The 20148-nt window shown below is 32.7% G+C and overlaps 1 protein-coding gene across 7 annotated transcripts in view; it reads right to left on the bottom strand.

The window, feature by feature from the left end:
• Positions 1-740: 740 nt before the first annotated feature.
• LMBRD2 (LMBR1 domain containing 2) overlaps positions 741-20148 on the bottom strand; it is a 37982-nt gene continuing 18574 nt past the window's right edge. For 3 of the 7 annotated variants that reach the window (XM_036225368.1, XM_036225367.1, XM_036225369.1), the window contains 12 exons: positions 19003-19077; positions 17708-17821; positions 17208-17391; positions 14034-14215; positions 13082-13215; positions 11563-11668; positions 10830-10927; positions 8701-8804; positions 7494-7540; positions 6121-6226; positions 3769-3898; positions 741-2850 (listed from right to left, as the gene is read on the bottom strand). In XM_036225368.1, the coding sequence (XP_036081261.1) occupies positions 2766-2850; positions 3769-3898; positions 6121-6226; positions 7494-7540; positions 8701-8804; positions 10830-10927; positions 11563-11668; positions 13082-13215; positions 14034-14215; positions 17208-17391; positions 17708-17821; positions 19003-19077 (1365 nt within the window). In that variant the 3' untranslated portion in view covers positions 741-2765. Of the gene's footprint in view, positions 2851-3768; positions 3899-6120; positions 6227-7493; positions 7541-7584; positions 7644-8700; positions 8805-10829; positions 10928-11562; positions 11669-13081; positions 13216-14033; positions 14216-17207; positions 17392-17707; positions 17822-19002; positions 19078-20148 lie in introns of those variants that run through there. The other 4 variants (XM_016142451.2, XM_036225370.1, XM_016142454.2 and 1 more) reach the window with 4 other exon arrangements.

Here is a 20148-nt window from a genome sequence, read left to right as displayed (position 1 = left end):
GTATGTAAAGTGTATTAATTTAGTAGTAATGTTTTACAGTAGATGTCACTACATTTTAATAAGCTTCTCAAAAAAGACACTTTTGTTCTTACTACAGTTTTTTATACAAGATGGGTTAATAAATAGTAATTTAGTTCCCCAGCAACAAACTCTTAGTCTTCAAGGATTAAACCATTACTTTATGAACTCAAATTCATCCAGCCAGGTAACCTTCCCATATGATCACATAAAAAATCCTGTAAGATAAGGCTGCTTAAAAAGTTGAATACTCTGGGTCACTTAAACAACCAAATATTTTTTGGAAGTAACTCAAAAGTTATAAAGGGAATCTACTGTTTGTGAAGTATAATGCTTTGATTATTATAATCATAAAAAATTTAATAATAAAGGAAAGTAGTACATTCCTTTATACATTCCTATCAATTTATTTTAGGGGATTATAATTTATAAAAGTAATTTGAAAATTTCTTCTCTTTTTCTACTTCTATTTCTACAATGGCATCTGAGTTTCATGACAAAACCTGATGAGAAACAACATCATACTTAAGGAAAATATTCCAAAGTAAATCCAAAGACTAAATAATAAAACAATACTATTTTCACAGGACTTTTGATGAATTATTCCCCAAAGAGTTTTTGCTTTGGGGACTTGTAAGATTCTCTGTAATAATAAGAAATAGACCCCTTTGTGGGTGATCATTTCCCCATCCAACATCTTTAAATAACACTGGGAAAAACAGTACAGCTAACAACCAATTTTATTCTCTTTTTAAACTTCAGTATATAAACGTCAACTCAACATCCTCACAATAGCTTTGTGAGGTAGATAGGTAAGTAAATAGCAAGTATCATCTTCATTTCACAAATGAAGAAACTGAGGCACTAAAAGGTTACTTGATTTACCCATGGTATTCGATGGTCAATTATGAAGTTACAAGCAGTAATAAATTATCTTTGTTCCTGGCCTATTGCTCTCTAACCACACTTTATAATAAAAGGCTGTCCTTGTGTATGTGTGTGTGTGTGTGTGTGTTCTCAAATGAACATTCTATATGATCTTCGATTGAGAGTAAAATCTATCCATTGATAATTATTTTAAAGGGGATCTAATTTCAAAAACCATAAAAACTGATAATTAGGATGATACACTATTACTTTCAGTATCTGAACAGAACTGTGTCTTTAAAAAATTTACATGATAACACTAAAAAGGAGAATCAAAAATTTTATATTACAATTCAGGGAAAGACTACCCTCAAGAAACATATAATCATATTGTAAGGGTGAATAGATAATTCATCTTCAAACTGGGATACTTACGAGTGAAAGTAAACACTAGTAAAAATTACATGCTCAAGTATAATCGCCATTGGGTGAATCCATTGCATGGATCCTCTAAGACTTGCAAACATTTCAGAGAGACATAAAAAAAACTCCCTGCAAGCATGTTTTGCTCAACTATATTCACTGTGTAATAAAACACTTGTGATTTAAAATGTAATACCCTAACTCTTGCTTAAACACAAAACTTAAAAAAATCAATTTAAAATACGCAGCATGTTTAACTAACAATTATTACACGTTTCCATTCTAATATCCATGCATATCTTAATTTATTGTGTTTCACTTTACTGCGCCCCACAGATGTGAATGCTTTTTACAAACTGAAGGCAAGACCCTCTACTAGCAAAAAGATTATGACTCACTTTATTGTGATACTCACTTTATTGCGGTGGCCTGGAACCAAACCCGCAATATCTTCAAGGTATGCCTGTAGTTTTCGTTATCTATAAACCACAATTTAAGTGTTAGTAATAACAGTAAATGGATTCACTTTTTACTTTTGAAAAACTAGATGTTCCTTTTTAAAAAGCATAGACAGACACCTTTAAAAATCAGAAAATTTTGTGGGACTCTTTGGTTATTCAAAAAAATAAAACATGATTCACCATTAATGCTTAAAATTCTCCTTAAATGGAAAGATCGACATGCTAAACGGTAAAGGTGAACACTTCTCTCTGAAATGAAAATCTTTACAAAGCAATATCAAAAACATAAAACAATTTCCAGTTACTACCAAAGACTGAAAGAATAATACATCATCCGATTATAGCACACATGCTAAAGATATTAACACTATCGGTTGAAGTATCTTAATTATACATGTGAGAACTTCACTAAGATGCATACAGACTTGAAAAAGCTTTCTACATTCAGCTTTATCTGGTAAGTAAGCCTTGTTTTAAGACATGGGTTTTGTAACTATGGTTATTATTTCAGGTCTCCAATTTTTGGGGGACATACAGGATAAACATATTCCTTAGAAAGAGCAAAAAGGTAAATCAGAATAGTAAAACCAAAATAATAAAATCAAAATAATATTATTTAGTTTGACTTATGGCTTCCTTGGACCCTTAAAACAACTTTCCTGAAAAAAAATCTGAAACAAATTGAACTATGTCTTCTCAACATACATACTGATCTTTACCACAAATTAAATCCTTCCACTGTACTTCTAAGGCAAACACTTCAGAAATGGTAGGAAATAAATCCTAATAGAAAAGATAAGATTCTATTCAATGAATAATAAACATTATTACTAAGATGTGATTAATTTTAAGTGTCTTTTTTATCCTGACACTTCACTGAGAGTAGTGTAAATTCCAGGATATACAGATGTTCAAAAAGACAGGATATATAGATGTTCATAAAGACTGAACTGATGTGCTGATTTTGGTTAGTTATTCCACAAATTCTTTCAGGGTTTATACATCATCAAATATTCTGCTGCGAGACATTGAGAGGTATCGTCCACCAGGCTGATACCTGAAAGGTGGATAAAGAAATGATCTGAGGCATCAAAAATAATAAAGGAGGAGAGAAAAACAAGGACACATTAAAAGGAAGTGGCTACATTATTTGTAAGCACTGTCAGAACTATTCAGTAGCTGAAAGCAGAAATTTCTTCTCCAAGAACATTTTCCCAAAGGGATTGACTTTAATTATAAATTAACCAACAACTAACTGTTCAGAGCCTGGAATACATGTACGACAAGGGAAGAGGAGTAAAAGGGATGGAAAGATGGAAAACATATCATGAAACTTAAAAGGTTTAACAACCACTCTTGATTGCTGAATACAAAGAGACTATTTTATTTTGTTGTTGTTGATATTTAAAGGCAATACTATAGCAAATATCTTCATGCATATGACATTTTGCTTTTGCTTAATTAAGTCTACACAGCATAATAGCTAAAAGCACAGACTCTGTAGCCAGAATCCTGAGATCTGAATGCCCGATTTTGCCATTTACAAACTGTATGACTCCAGGTAAATTAGTGAGCCTCTCTGGATTCAAATTCAGTTGTATTTATAACCATAAAATACAGTATCATTGTTAAAGTGCTCAGAATAGTGTCTGACACCCAGTCATAGCTATGTGGCTATTGCTAAATATGATAAATTACAAAAGTGAGAGTGTCTGTCAAAAAGAGACATTAAGATTTCTACTATCATTTTCAATTCTTCTTGCTTATTATACCACTACTAGTTTATTAAGATGTAAGTTTCAAATCCTACCACTGGATGATATCATTTTAAAAACAGAAAAGCATCAGAAGGTATAAAAAGGTATCGAATGTTGCTTAACATGCTTTTTATTAGTAGTAAAGATGAACGCTTTCCTTACATTTATTTGTTTCATCAAGTCAGTGTGTTATCAAAATTTCAGAGGAATACCAGAGCCGAAATGACACAGCTGGAACTTACCTTCCTGATTCAGATTCAAGAGGATCATCAGTAAATGCTTCTGCATTAAAATCCAAAGGTTCTGCATCTTGTAGGAGTTCTATTCGGTCCCTTTCAGTCCTATTATTAGCTCTGGTATATTTGGATGCTGCTGTAAAGGAAGAAAAAAATATGTTAACAAAAAAATATGTTAACTTTTCTATTGTCTTTATGGGTCCCAGTCTATGGATTTTTAGAAAGAAAAGTCAAGATTATAAAGGATCTGAATTTTGATTATGAAGACAGTATTAAGAAAAGATAACTACGTGGTTCCTTAAAATCATATTAAAATGACAAATGTATAATAGAAAATAACAAAGAAAAGTTTTCTCTTGTACTAGTCCAAGCTCGGAGGCAGCCATAGTGCAAAAACTTAATTTGAATCAGAATTAATATTTAACTATGATATCATAACAGTGAAATTTTTCATAATTAAAATCAAGTTTCAGTTGGTTTCATAATGAATCCAGGGCTGCTGCATCTCATTTCTTGGCTAGGATTTTCTTTAAGGTGTGCTCAACTCCAGCTCTCTAACAAAGGTCTGAATCTTTTATCCGTCAGGCAGGAGTTTAGGGCAGCAATGTCCAACAGAAATAAAACGAAAGCCCTATATATACTTTTAAATTTTCTAGTAACTACATTAAAAAAGTAAAAAGATATGGCTGAAATTAATTTTAATATATTTAATTTAACCCAATATATCCAAAATATTATCATTTCAACTTGGAACACCAGCCACACTGCAAATGCTCAGACACCGTATGTGGCTAATAGTCATCATCCTGGTCAGCCCAGATCTAAAGCATTAACTCTCCCTTCCTCTTGTGGGAGTTTTTCTTCATAAACAATCTAAATTTTTACAATGTGGTTCCAAGAAGTTCAATAGGTTCAGAACAACTTTATGATACAGTTCTTTTCGGAAACAAGGCAAACCAATTCCATCATATCTTACATTTTTATCATCTTGAACTATACTCTTCGCCTTTTACCTCATTCATTCAGCAAATATTGGTTGCCTACCTCATGCCAGGTTCTATCTAACTCACCATCCCAAGGCTTTGTGTCTCCTCTTCTCTTAAAATTCTACCACACTCCCAGATCTTCCCATTCTGTTAACTCCTATTCTATGATAACCAAACTTCCAAATATTTTTATAAAATCCTCCATTTCCTCGTTTTAACTAATCTTTAGCTCTCTCCTATTTTTTCCACCTTAAGTGTCATTCAAATTCATCCTTTCTTCTTTATCTCCAGGGTCACCACTCATTTTAGGCTGTCAAAGTTTCTTGACTGCATTACCAAAACAGACACTCAATTGGTTTCTGTGTCTCACTTCTCTGGAAATCAGCTCTATGTGGCTATCAAAATTTTTCTAAATCAAAAATCTGTGCATGCTTCTTTCCAGTTTGAAATCTTATCTTTGGGATAAATTTTAAACATCTGGGCATAATAATATATGTTTCCCAACTATACCTATAGCCTCCCCTCTTCTCAGGCTCCTCATACTTTAGGCTCTAATCATGGAGAAAAACTGGCATTTCCCCAAAGGTCATCTCATATCACTCATTCTGCCTTCTGCCTAAAACACTTTCACCTGCTAAGTACTATTTATTCCTAAATACCCAGTTAAGTATTTATCATGGAACTCTTTTCCCAATAAATTACTGCTTTTCCATCCCCTAAGCTGAGTTCTCTCAACATCAGGTGTGCACCCTTCTACTCTCTTAGCATTCCTGCATCTCCCCCAGACAGACGACCTCTGCCTTCTACTCAGTGCTGAGTCCTGCACAAAAACAGGTTGTTGTCATCGTTCCCTGGGCAGATGGCAGGATTAAAAATGTGGGGAGGTTTCCTAACCCAAACCACTGAAAAATGTCTCCTGCCTGGTATCAGTCCTTCACTAAATTATAAGCATCCCAAGAATAGAAATTTATGCTCTCTATATCCCTGAATATCTGGGAAAGTATGTGATATAGAAGGGTTAGTCAGTAAATTATTATAAAAATGACTGAACGGCCTAAATCTATTAATAGAAAAGTAAAGAAAGACATCTAAGTAAATAGTAGAAATCACTACTTGCCTAGAATATGCCTAGGCTAAGGACTATTATTTAGGGTAGTACAATTACAACTATATGTTTGATATCTCAGATGGCTTCTTCTCCTATCAGAATGCACATCTGCATTTCCTTACTTCTGATACAATAAAGAATGAATAAAAGAAAGTCACTGCAGAACCACATTTTAATTCTATAAAGGTATTTCTGAATGGGTATTCTAATTCTCAGCCTCTATGCAAGCATAAGAAAAAAATTTCAAGACAATAAGCTACTTACATCGATTGGTATTTATATCTGAGAAGTCTGATTCTTTTGGGTCAATATGAACATTTCTATTTCTAGTGGAGTCTTCTCTATTGTGCCCATAACGTTCTTTCCATTCCTAGGAAGGAAACACAGGTGAATATATAACAAAAGAACTCACAGGGAGAAAATAATTCATCAGTATCAACGGATTATATATGTAGAGTAATGTAATTCTTTTTCATCAGATAATCAGCATAACTAGTATAGTGTTTTTAAAAATCATAGCTTAATAATTTTTCTCATTTCTACATGATTTTAACAGTATTCAAACAACTTTTACGGTTATTTTAAGATATTCAATTCTTCTATCTAAAATGTCAAAACAATCTTACAACTACAATAAGCTTAACTGGACCATGTAAAAGTTGTGAGAACTCATAATAATCAATGAGATGTTAACAAAACTTTCTTCTACCCAAATTAACTAAAATTATTAGATACCTCTAGACTCATTTTTGATAGTGAAATTAAAGGTTTATACAAAGAAAATTAGATAATTACTCACATGGCATTGTGTATAGTCTTAACTTCACTAAAATTATATTAACTAGGATTCTGCTCATTAAATTCTTAGAATTGAAAGGAATATTAGAGGTCACCTAATTAAATTCCCATGTCATGCAGGGTTTCATTCTAAAATAGCTATGCAGATGCTTTTTGGCTCTCTTACTAGATGACATGGAAAATTTCTATGCATTATCACCTCATTGCAATTTTGGTGAACTGTGGGAATTTTTCATAGAGAGGTGAACTGTCTCTTCAGTAACTTCTACTCTTTGGTTCTAGTTATGCCTCTGAAATGAAGAACAAGTCTCTCTTTACACAACACACATTAAAATACATGAAGACTACTATTATCTAGTCTCCTGAGTCTTCGGTTCTCCAGTATAGATACACCCAGGTGTTGGAAACTTGTGGTAATTTTGACTAGATTTTTCTCATTTTTTGCCCTTTCATTCTCTAGGAAGAAGTTAGTTCACCTCACTGAACAGAAGAGTGAAGAAAAATTAAAGAAGAATAAAATTAATGTCATAAAAAAGTATAATTAAAAGCAATCAAAATCACTTTCATAGTAAGATTACATGAATTGTTTACTGAGCACCTACCTTGGGCAAGACACTGCTAGATGTTGGACATGAAGTCATTTATTACTAATGACTTTTTAAAATGTCTGACAAGACACCGAGCATTTACGCCTGAACTATTAAAATTACCTTTCTTTAAAAATATGTCCTATGTTTTTCCCCACTATTCTTTGGTCTTCAGCCAATTATTCTAATCGGTAAGATTCTTATATTTCATTTATCTTTAGGTTACAGCAATTTAATAAGTACTATACTTACTCTTCTTCGATTTTCACCTTCTTCTTGCCTTTGCCTTTTTCTCTTCTCTAGAGACAGAAAAGTGGTCTCAAATTTGGTATAACATGGTTTAATTAGATGTAGAGTAACTGAAGTAAAGGTACCAGGCTATGACCAATTTCCTTTAAATTACTATAAAGTCAAAGGTAATAGGTTATTGTTGGAAAAAGCCTCAGAGATCACCTAACTCCAGAGATCACCTAATTTCTCTACTGTTGTTGGAGATGGCCATTTAAAGGCTCTGTCTGAACAGCTGTGGTGAGGAAAAAGTTCTTCCTCACGGTGACTTGAAATTTCCTTTATGTCCTATCTTCTAAATAACGTTCATACCTCTTTCTGTATAATTATCTTTACCCTTATTCTCTCCTGACTATATACTCAGTTTTTTGTTTTTTTCTCATGAGACATGATCTACAGACTTATAATTCTGGCTGCCCTCTAAATACCTGCTGATTTATTAGTCTTACTCATGAAAATCTTACCCAGGACTGGATATGATAGTCCGTACGAGGTCACATTAATGCAAAAGCAGTAGAACTATTACATTAACTAGACACCACCTTTCTATGAGAGCTACGAAGGCTATACCAGCTTATTGTAGAGCCACACCACATTTTGGCTTACATTTAACTAAGTATCACACAAAAGCCCAGATCCAAGTACAGGGAGTATCTAAAAATCAATGATCCCAAATTCAAGTTCTGTGTTTCTTTTCCCCTTATCTTACCATCACTCAAACATCAGGAAATTGGAATCCATTTTGAGATTAGATTCTAGCAGAGTGCCATGGATTCTAACAGGTTGTCAATAATTCTCCATCACATTCTAAAAACCAGCCTTGGCTTGAATGATTTTCTATGCAGTATTAAACTGATGATTCTTTCAGTTAATGAGTTTTAGAGTTATATTAAACTTGGTATATCAGTTTCAAGTGAACATTAAAATAACTCCACTTAGTATATACACATACTAAATAATTTCTGCTACAGAATTTCCTAAAGAAAGATGAGACAATCATTTATGTTTTCAAATTATTTTTGCTATGAAGGCCTTATGTAGGTTTTCAGCTAAAAAAACATCAATTTGTAATTTCTTTAAATAAATTAAAACTTATAAACTATACAAATATTAATTTTGTATTTTGAATCTTAGCACTTTGTCTTCATTTATTTTAAAAGACAAATCTTACCACGTCTAATTAATTCTTTTCCTTCATCAACCAAGTCTGATGTCATATCATTATCTCCCATAAACTGCTGGAAACCAAGTAGATTCAAACAACGAGTTCCCAAACTAATAAAAGGAGATTTTCAAAAAGATAAGCATTATTTCTCATTATAAATATTTAGATAAACTGTTCTTTACTGTTGCTACCCCCAAAGAAGCCTACGTAGTATTATTATTTATCAGAGCAAGTTACATAGTTACATTTGTCTTTAAGAAGTACTTGTTTCTAAGAAGTTTATATGCCCAATACTCCACTGACTAGGGTATGTACCACACCCAGGTTTCTCGAGAAACCAATTAAGTTAGGTCATTAGCATACCTTCAGAAAATTATTATGCCAGGATTCAAAACAATAGCTATAATACAGAAGCAATTTATTCTTTTCGTACATTCAAATACTAGTACTGCTACTTCTGTGACTTTAAATATTACCTTACCATCTTCGTATCCTTGTGAAAATACTATACCCCAGGATGGAAGCCTCAAACTAGATAACTGTCTCTGAGAAGGTCTTAGCTTTATGTAAAGTATCAGGAAACAGCCTTACATTCGCTAGGTGTTTAATTCTGAAAATTAGCTCTAAGTATGGCTGTATTGCTAGTATTATGGGAATTATTTAGACTAAATATGGGAGCATTTCAAAAGAAAATGGATCAATAAAAGTCAAGTTACCATTGCAATGTCAGCAAAGCATTGCTTTATATACTTCCATTAAGAGAATATCCATTTTAAGAGATAATGTGAAGATTGAGAAATACAACCATTTTTTTTCTTAAAGACAAACTGGCACTCAAAGTTTATCTTAATTAACTCTAAAATAATCCTTTTACGGAATTATTTTTAAGTTTAACAATTTTCCTTTTAGACATGATAAATCCTTGTGCTTAAGATTTTATAGTTGACAAAGCACTATCCCACCCATCTATTACTTGATCCATATTAACAATCTAATAAGGTAAGAGATGCTAATCTTACCAAAAGAATTACTAACATGAGAAGATATAACTTATACATAAGTTTTTAATGTGCCATTAATAGTTTATAAATTTTTTAAGTGAATAAGCATAAATCAAAACTTAGTTTTGGACATCCAAAAGATGATTGTTCTCTTCCTTTAATACATAATTTTCACAGTATAAACCTAAATCTTTTCTACCTTATAGAAGAAAACTCAATAAATTTACTATTATTTCATATTAACAGCTTTATTTTAAATTTTAATCTTTTATCTCCCTTATGAGAAAATATAGATGTTTTTAAAAATAAAATGGAGAATTTATTTCAAACAATACTTGTATGTTTACTTGATATCCTAATGTGAGTACATGCATACTATTGATAATAACTATACAATGGTGTTGGAAGAGTTATATTTAAAGTGGCTAGAAGAAACTTATTTTCATTAGAAAAGCAAAGTGATTAACATCAATAAAATATATTTTTTAAGTGTTTTTTTTGGTATATCATGGAGCAGTCAACTGTGAAGAGGGTAGACAGAGTACAGGATGTGGGTAGAAGAGCATCTGACATGAAAAGTAGGGAAAACAGGGTTCTCAAAGACAAGCACACTGTCCTTTAACTCCTTTTGAGTGTTATGTCTGCCAAGATTCTACCACTTTTCCTAATCCTGTAAGAACAGGAGCCCATGTGCTTTCCAGCCTTATCTGCACTGTCTGATTACAATTGTTCCTCACAGGACCTTTTGTGCTGGTTATGGTCTGAAGCACCCAGAAACCCAGCAATGATTGTGGGAAAAGCCTGAAGACTAAATTTATGTTACTGGCTAGAAGCTGGGCATGGGAGTGTCTTACAAGCTATGCTGAGTGTCAGTGGCAAAGGCCAGGACTTAGAGTTAATATTCTATAATTAACCCTATTACTTTGCAGCCTAAATAGTTGTAATAGAATAACTCTTCTTGAAAATATCTTCAGAGATCAAGCAATCCCTTTACACTATCCCCAGCATCCCCAAAGCCATAATAAAAGAAACAACCAGAACCCAACCAGTGAATATTTAAAAGAATTCAAGAAGAAAGAATATCCAAATTGGGCTAAGAGTATGTGGAAAAATAAGCGACATTACGTTTCTTACCTAAAATAAGTAGCAATGCAGAGAATTACCACCAACATAGGATAATATATATAGAATCCATCTGCAATAAAGGATAAAACTTTCATGGAACCCATAATCTGAGGAGCAAGAAAAAAGTAAGTTAAATCATTACAGTTCTATATTTTTCATTCTTTTCCATCATTAGAAAATTCATGCATAACCTGTTATATCAATAAATTCGGACTTTTCAAAAAGTAAAAATAAAGGACTATATAAGGTGATTTTTAAGTTCTCATCACAAGAAGAAAACTAAAACTTTGAAGTGATGAATGCTAACTAAACTTATTGTGTTAATCATTTCGACATACATAAATATATCAAATCATTATGTTGTATACCTTTAACAAAAATCTTAAATCTGCTTATTTACTAAGGTTTTCTCTTAAAGAAAATTAATATTTTATAAATACTACTGAAAATTATATACATTGACTAAAGATATAAAAGTTAATTTTAGTATAAGTTAGGTCTATTGATACTATTCAACTGGATCACCTATGTGAACCAAGAAACTTTTTTTATAGTAAAAGAAAGCAAAGTCACTTTTATCTAGTCATTAGTAATTACACATACAACCTTTAAAAAACAGTTTGGTTATTAAAAAACAAGATCCAAATAATGCTATAGAACTTTTTTTAAAAAGAAATTTCACAATAATAACATCCCACGTAGACAATGAATCTAAAGAACTCTGTTTTCTGACCATACTTACAGATGTATAAGCAGTTGGCTGCGTATTCTGGTGAGAGATGGATGAATCCATATGTGTCAAACCCAAGAAATTAAGACATAAAGGAGGAGTCAAACGGCAAAATAACCTGCAATTAGCATTTATAAACAGAATATATAAAAAATAAAGCAGCAAAATACATTTTATATTATATTGAAATTTATCAGGAACATTTCACATTATTGTAACTATTATTTTCACCTATCTGTATCACATATATTTTGAATTATTAATGTGAACCTCCCTTATTACTTGGGTGACATTCTGAAAATCCTATTAATCACATCTTTCTTAAAAGCATCAACATCTACAAGGCAAAACTCCAGTCTCAGGCTGCCAGCTTTGGTGGCTGCCACTGCTTTATCCCAAGAATTTGTGAAATGCCTTTCTATGTACCTCTTTCAAGCCTACCATCTGTGCAATCTGTCTCAGCAGCACACGATAAGGATGGTAACATTCTCAAGGGGAATTGCCCTCGTTACATAAAAGATCTGAAGTTTTATCATCAAGGTATATCACTCTGATAACCAGAGGTATAAAGAATTGTTAGAGCTCAGTTTTGTCCAGATAGAGAATCTTACAGATCTACAGAGCTGAAGAATAGGGGAAGAAGAAAATGAAAGGAGGGTGTGAATAGAGAGGTAATATGAGGAATGCTTTTGTGGTGATGGGACAGCTGTGTGTCTTGATCGTGGTGATCATTATAGGAACCTAGACAGACATACACACAAATAAAGGATAAAAAATGGTGAGAATTAAAAAAGGTCTGTAGTCAATAGTAACATATCAATGTAAATTTCCCGGTTTTGATATTGTACGAGAGATATATAAAATGTCTCCATTGGGGGAAGCTAGCTTGGTGAAGGTTAACAGGACTCTGTATTGTATTTGAAAATTCTTGTAAATCTATAACTATTTGGGAACAAAGGTAAAAAAAAAAAAAAAAAAAGAAAAAGTCTTAGAGATGCTTCATATAGTGATTCTTCTGTGAACCTCCCTAAGTCCAGCCTTTATAAATATCTAATATGACTAATTTTACAATATGGACAAATAATCAATTATACAACCTAGCCCAAGCTGGAGCCATCTCTCAAAACTCTTGATAAAGCTCTTAGCAAAAATTATTCCTTTTGGTTTTCTCAGTCTTCTACAATTCTGTTTGAGGCCACTGAATCTTGTAATACCCTCTAGGTCTTACTTAGTCTCTAAACTCTCAAATGTTCCTATTTTTACTAACCTATTTATTAAATCTCTAATTGGTAAATCCAGGCTCACTATGTCTTACTTTTCCTTTCTAATCTAGCATAGGTATTTTAACCCAAAACTTCAAGCAGGATTTATCTAGCAAGCAACAAAAAACTAATTAATATTTAAACCCAATCGATTAGCCCAGGAAAAGACAGGTGTTGTTGGAAGATCCACAAACAAGAAATGAAAGCAAAATCCATAAGAATACATACAAAGGAGACATTTCCCTTGTTTCTAAACACCATCTACTTACATGCCACTGAAAAGAAGGCTGTAAGCATCAGTCTGGTGATGTGAAGCCAAGTAATAATAGTTAAATACACGAATCCTGAACACAGTAGAATAAACACAGATACTTAGGAAGAAGATGGAAAGGAAGCAAGCAATCTGAAAAAAAAAAAAAAGTAGATTAACACTAATGGATTTTATATAATGGACAATTTGGTGACGGCCAGAGGGGAGGAGGGTTAGGAGCTGGGGAATGGGGTGAAGGGTTAAAGAAGTACAAATCAGTAGTTGAGAGTTGGTCACAGAGATGGGGAGCTCAGCATAGGGAATGTATTTAGTATTAATAAAATGGCTAGGTGGAAGGTCAGGGGAGGGAGGGAGCAATTGGGGGATCGTTTTAAGAACTATATAGATATCTAACCAATGTACTGTATACTGAAATTAATTTAAATAAAAAAATTTAAAAAAATAGACAAGTTTTAGCACTTTATGTACTATCATAAACATTATCCTTTATTTCCAGCTAACGTTTATTGACATTCTAAAATTTAAAGAGTTTTTTTAAATATTTAAGATAATGAGATTATGAAAAAAAATCTACACCTCAACCAGTTCTACATCCTATCCCTAAGTTGCAAATCTACCTCCTGAAGTGAGTCTATTCTCTCATTCCCTTGGCAACTCTTCATATGAAGACTATAAGTTAGGTAGCTTCACTGGCATAAAGAGGATTAAAGAATTCTCATAAAAGTATTTTGCACTATTTTGCATCTTCTCATCTCTCCTTAAATACAGCTCTTGGTTTGTATGGTCTGGGTAAATTGATAAGGCTCATTTTTGGAAGTTTGAATAATAACACTGTGAGAAACTTCACTGCTTTCATTATTACTAGAAGAAATATATGGAGAAAAGGTACAGCAGTTAAGAATTATACCATGAACTGACATTTATTTATGACAGATACAAAATAAACTGACCTCGATATAAATATAATTGTATGTTTTTTCAGCCAGCTGTATAAAGACTGCAAAAAGGGATAAGACAGGTGTAGTGCTAAAGAATGTGCACTCTGACCACACAACAATCACAGAGAAGATGGACAAAACCACAGCGAGTATTCTATAAAACCATGGTCGCAAAAGACATTCCCAGTACCATTCTGGAAGATAAAAGAAAAAAATGATTAGAAAAACCATAAAGGAATAACAGTGTATTTACAATGCTTCAAAATATCTCCATACAAGATATGTAATTGCAAAGAGAAAAATAGTAATTTTACAGTGAAGGAACCAGGGAGACATCATCCTAATCAAACGATCACCAGTAATGGGACAAACATACCATGTGCCTCCTGCTATGATGCATTGAGAACACATCACTGCTACAGTACCCCTGCCAAAAACACAGAACCTGCATCTAATTATGAGAAAATATCAACTCAAATTCAAGGACACTCAAAACTAAACAAACAAAAGAAACTGGCCTGTACCGTCCAAAAACATCTATGTCATAAAACACAAATGGAGACTTAGAAATTATTCGATTAAAGGAGACTAAGGATACATGACAGCTGAATAAAATGGGTGATCTGGAATTTTTTATGAAGAATATTATTGAGACAATTAGCATCTGAATAAGGTCTTTAGATAACAGATTGTATTGATGCTAATTTCCTGATTTTGATCATCACAGTTGGTTATGTAACAAAATGTCTCTATTTTTAGAAAATACACACTGAAACAGGAGTAAAGAGGCATCACATCTGGATTCAATTTTGAAAAGATTAAGGAAAAATATATACGCAGAGAGAAAGGTAAAGAAAATGAATATGGTCAAATGTTAACACTGGAGAATCGGGGAATTCTTTCTACTATTCTGGCAACTTTTTGTTAAGTCTGACTTGAGGTAAAAATAAAAGCAAAAAAAAAAAAAAGAAGAAGAAAGGCTATATTATTTCACTTCATTCATTGCTAAATTCCTGGCTCACTCTAAATCTTTTCAATTATACTCTCAGCATAATTAATCCCTTGATGATTTCAATATCCACATAGGTGATACTCCTTTCAAAACTCTCGCCTTCCATTTCCTAGCCCTCCTCTCTTCCAATGATTCTGTCCTCCATCCTATCTCAACTGCTCATTCCCTAAACCTTCCACCGCCAATAACTCCAGCCCTTACTCATAATCTCAACCCTAATTTATAATCTCATCTAGCAACACCTTCAAATAGTATTCCAACTCTAATGACTACCTCTACCTGGACCAACAATCCATTTATTCTACTTCTTTTTTATTGCCACTTAACACCCTGATGTCCTTTATCACTTTCTTTACCAGCTCAGATTCCATGGACTTTGTGAATAATCACTCTTTAACATCCCAATTCTTTTGCTTCCTCTTGCTTCCCTGTACTTGGTTAAACTGAACCACACACTGGCTACCAACTTCTTGGCTATCCCGAGTCTGCACTCACGAGCTGTAAATTGCAGGAGTAAGACACACAACTTGTTGACTAGTCTCACTTGAAATTCTTAATCACTAGCTTCAAGAGGTCTCTGAGCACTGCCTTATTTGCCTACTATAATCCACTAATTTTCTCCCATGCATAACCTCCTAAGTAACTATTTTGCAACTTTTCTTTCTTCGAATCTCCAAAATCTCTTCCTTTATACTTACTCTCAGCACTTCATTGAGAAAATAGAAGTTCCCCAAATTTCCACCACTACATCTTCTCACCTGCTCAAGTACATTTGGGCCTTATCTCTTAATCTAAGGTCTTTCGCTTCATTGTTCACTATTCCCAATTTCATCTCTCCTATATCCAAACACTGTTCCAGCCATCTCTTCTATCTCATCAAATTTCCTCTAAGATATCATTCGTACATGACTCGCTATAATTTCTCTTGACTTTGCCATCTCCTACTACTTCTTGTCTCTATTCTCTTTAATAAGGAAAAAATTTTGAGAGTTGTCTATTCTTAATGCTTCTACCTGCTCTCCTTATTTCTCTTAAACTTCATACTTTTTTTTTTACTCTTACTCCAACCTCACTTCTCTGAAAGCTAATGTCAAGTCTTAATATTTATGATAACCAACCTACCTGCAACATTTGAAAAGGTATTTTATATACCCTTTTCCTCGAAACACTTAACTGTCTTGGTTTTCCTATTTCATTGGCCATTCCTTTTCTAGTTTGTTCTGCTGGTTCCTCCTCATCAACTTGATGGTTAAATTCTGGACTGTCTCTGGCTTGGTCCTCAGATGAGCACTTCTCCATCCCAATCACTTCTTTATTGATTTTGTCCTGGCCCATGGCCTACCCATCCACTGATGATGCCCTAATTTATATCTACAGACCAGATTTCTCCTCTGAACTCCAATTTCTAAAGCCAACTACCTATTAGGCATCTTATTTATATTTTTATGTGTATGCTGCCTGTTTTTCACTCCACAAAGGCAGAAATTTTTCTTTTTTGTTTAATGACATATACCAAGCACCCACCGAAAACAGGTATCACATAATTCCCTCATTTAATTAGAAAAAATCTTCATTAAAGTTTTCCAGTATTTGTTATGACCATTATGTCTTCATACTCAAGACCAAACATGAAAAAGAGAATCAAGTGAACAGAGCCATTTATTTGCATACATGAGGTAAACAGAAGTTTTAATACTCTGACACTGATATTTTCATTAATTTCTTTATATTAAATTTGAATAACACTGAAGAAAGTGTCAAATAGTCATAAAGGAGAACAGGATAATTATGACTATTGAGTGTAGGTTTTGTAAATAAGACTAATACATATAAATAAATAAGACTTCTTGGGGAAATATGTCAAGACTGAAGGAGAGATCCAAGCTTGTGACATAAAATTGCTTAAAATTATAATTATTTTAAGTATATATTATGTATACAAAATATGCTTAACATATTGCATATATTTTTGCATAGAATTTTGATTATCTGTGAAGTAACAGTGGAAACTAATATATATGTGTTATATGACAAGTAAAATAATTTGGGGGGAAGGAATTTATTAGATACATAATATTACCAAATAATATGTTAAATAAACAAATACAATTCAACTCTGCATACTTCAGAAAATTACTATCATTAAACTCTGAAATGTATATCAAATTACATACCAACTGTAGGGTTATAAAAATATTGAATAAATCTATTTTCTGGCTCCGGAGATTGAAAGGTGTGAACAAACTGATGAGTAGCACTAGTTTCATTTTTTGCTACATCTTCTAGATAAAATGCTTGTTCCAAAAGAATTTGCCATTGTACTTGAGTTCGACGGTGCCTCTGAACTGAATAAATCACCTAAAAAAGAGAACAAGAGGTGTACCTGTCAGTGTTCTGATCCAACAGTACTTCGACTCCCCACGAAGGAGCATGTTTTGGTTGTCACAACAATGGGGAAGTGCTAGTGGCACTGGCTGAGTGGGGCCAAGGATGTTAATACTCTGTAGTATACGCAACAGTTTATGTTCAGTGAATAATTCTCCCTCTCCAAATGCCAATAATGCCCATGTCAAGAAATACAAAGTTAAAACATTTCACTCAGAATTTTTCGTAGAAAGTAATTATACTTCTAACTAAAACATCAGTAAATAACTTAGCTATAACTAATAATTACCTGTTTATGTAGTTTCACCAGACTTTTTTCACTTGGGTAGGTATTACGCTTTTCATCAAAATCTTCATAATCATCCATGTTCCTACCCATTTTTTCCTGATACTCTGTAGGACACTAAAAGGAACAAGTAGGTTTGCAAAAATATAAAAACTTTATTTTTATTAAAAATATTACATACTTGGACATTTCTAATTTTCTCAAAAATATCTTCCATTATTGTCATCTCTAAATAGTTGAAATTTTACTTGCTGGCATTTTTTCAAAATGTTTTAAAAGATGTATTGAATTTCTTCTTCCCCCTATTAATATTTGTCTTTGTGTTCAGATATACTAGCTCAGGCCAGGTAGGGAGGGAGCTTACCTACATGAAGCAACTAACTAGTTTTTGAGTGGATTATTCTAGGTAAGCATCTGCCTGATGAAAATTGTCAATTATTTTCCTAGCTAAATAATGATAAAGGATCATACCAAATACAAGTTGTTGAATTTTGGAAAAGAATAGTACAGAGAAACAAATACATGATTTAGAGTCATCTGCCCTACTATTAATCATTTCTTATCTATATGAACTTGGGCAAGTTAGTTTCCTTGAATAGATCTTGAAAGGTAGTAAACATGAGATCAATGATTAGAGAATTGATTCTCATGACTATCGTCTTAGCCAAAAGGAACACTAGTTACTAATCAGTATAAAAGATTTAAAATATAGGAAAAGAGACGACAGTTTAGTGGTTCCACAGTTGCAGAAAAGATATTGGTGAACTTATTTTTGGAATAATCATTTTTGGAAATATATGAATATTCCTAATTCAATAACAGTACATCAAAATATTAATTGTATGGCTTCTTATTAAATGTGTGTTATATATCTCATAATGTCATTCATTTTACAAGTAAATGACATATAGGAAGCTGACTGAAATAGATTAAGACTCTCGTTTATTTTTTTGCAGGATATATGCCTTTCCTGACTATATTTAATGACACTTTTACAAACTGTAAAGGTCCGTCTCCATCATTGTGTCATGGCAATCACTATACATTACTTAATATAACTTCTATACGCATACTTTGATGAAAAATATTGCCAATAATCAATGTTAAACTTGTAATAACAAAGGAACCAATTCTATACACATATTACTATCTGTTTATGGTCAATATGTCCATAAAAATGGAAAGGAGTTGAGAAGACTTCAGTCATAGGCTGTTCTCATACTTTTCTAATGCTTTTATTATAATATTATAGAAATTTATATTTTGAAGGGAAATAGATGAGAATATGATTTAATTACCTTTTTAAGTATTGTATCAACACATTTTCTCAATGGGTGGTTATACTTGATGCTTTCATTCACTTTACGAACCTCCTATAAAAACAGTAATAGAAATGAAAATATTTCTACTTCTATAGATCAGATATTTCAAATAAGAATGCTCTAAGTACTGTATAAATACATATATTCTCACAAGTTTAATGTCAACCCAAATTACTTAGCATATACATGAAGTATCATTCATTGAATAAAAGGTCTCATGAACACAAGTAAAATATGTATGTACAAAGTTATATAATAGCTATATCTATACCCTCACACTTTTAATTACTTTCTAGATTTACTCCCTTATCATTTGCTTACTTAGTACACAAGGATGAATAGCATCATAGAAAAGTCATGAAGGATCAGACAAACTTTGTGATCCTAAAGGAAAAGGACTGTGTTCCTTTACCTTGCTCATCAAGCTGAATTATGTCATAACCTAAAATACAGTGAAGAAACCAGAGCAAGCAGAACAGGTTATCAGTGTCACAAAGCACCTGCTCCTTTCCAATGAAAGAATACTCCACAGACATCACAACTAATGAGTCATTCCATATGTTTACCAAAAGCATGCTATAGGCCAGCACTGTGCTATGTGTAAGGTAGGGTGGGAAGACACGGTATTATAGGTCTCTAAGATTAGTGTCTTGTGATGAAATAATTAAATAAGCTATTGAATGAGTACAAAAGTATAAAGGGGTTAGGGAGAAGAATCATGAGAAGCAGTAGTTCTAAAAAAATCAATATTCTATAATATTAATGAAATTTTTTAAATGTTGGAACCACTGTTCTAGACAAAATAAATGACGTGTTCAAAGGCTGGGAAGGAAGACAGAACTGACCAGAATATTAAACAAAAAAATTCTGATTATAGGGTTGAGAATGGCCTTAGGGTATACAAAACTGGAGGCCAGGAAACCATCTGGCATGTAGACAAAGTTATGAAAAAATATGTGTAACTTGTATCACAAAAAATCATTATCCTTAATATATGGAGCACTCTTGCAAGTCAACAGGAAAATGGAAAAACACAGAAGAAATAACAACCAGCCAATAAATGTCTGAAAAGATATTAAAGCTCGCTAAAATCGATTACAAATTGAGAACAATTCTTACAAA

The sequence above is a fragment of the Rousettus aegyptiacus genome, unplaced genomic scaffold, assembly GCF_014176215.1.
Source record: "Rousettus aegyptiacus isolate mRouAeg1 unplaced genomic scaffold, mRouAeg1.p scaffold_m13_p_8, whole genome shotgun sequence".
Lineage (NCBI taxonomy): Eukaryota > Metazoa > Chordata > Mammalia > Chiroptera > Pteropodidae > Rousettus > Rousettus aegyptiacus.
This window is presented reverse-complemented; position numbering and strand designations above follow the sequence as displayed.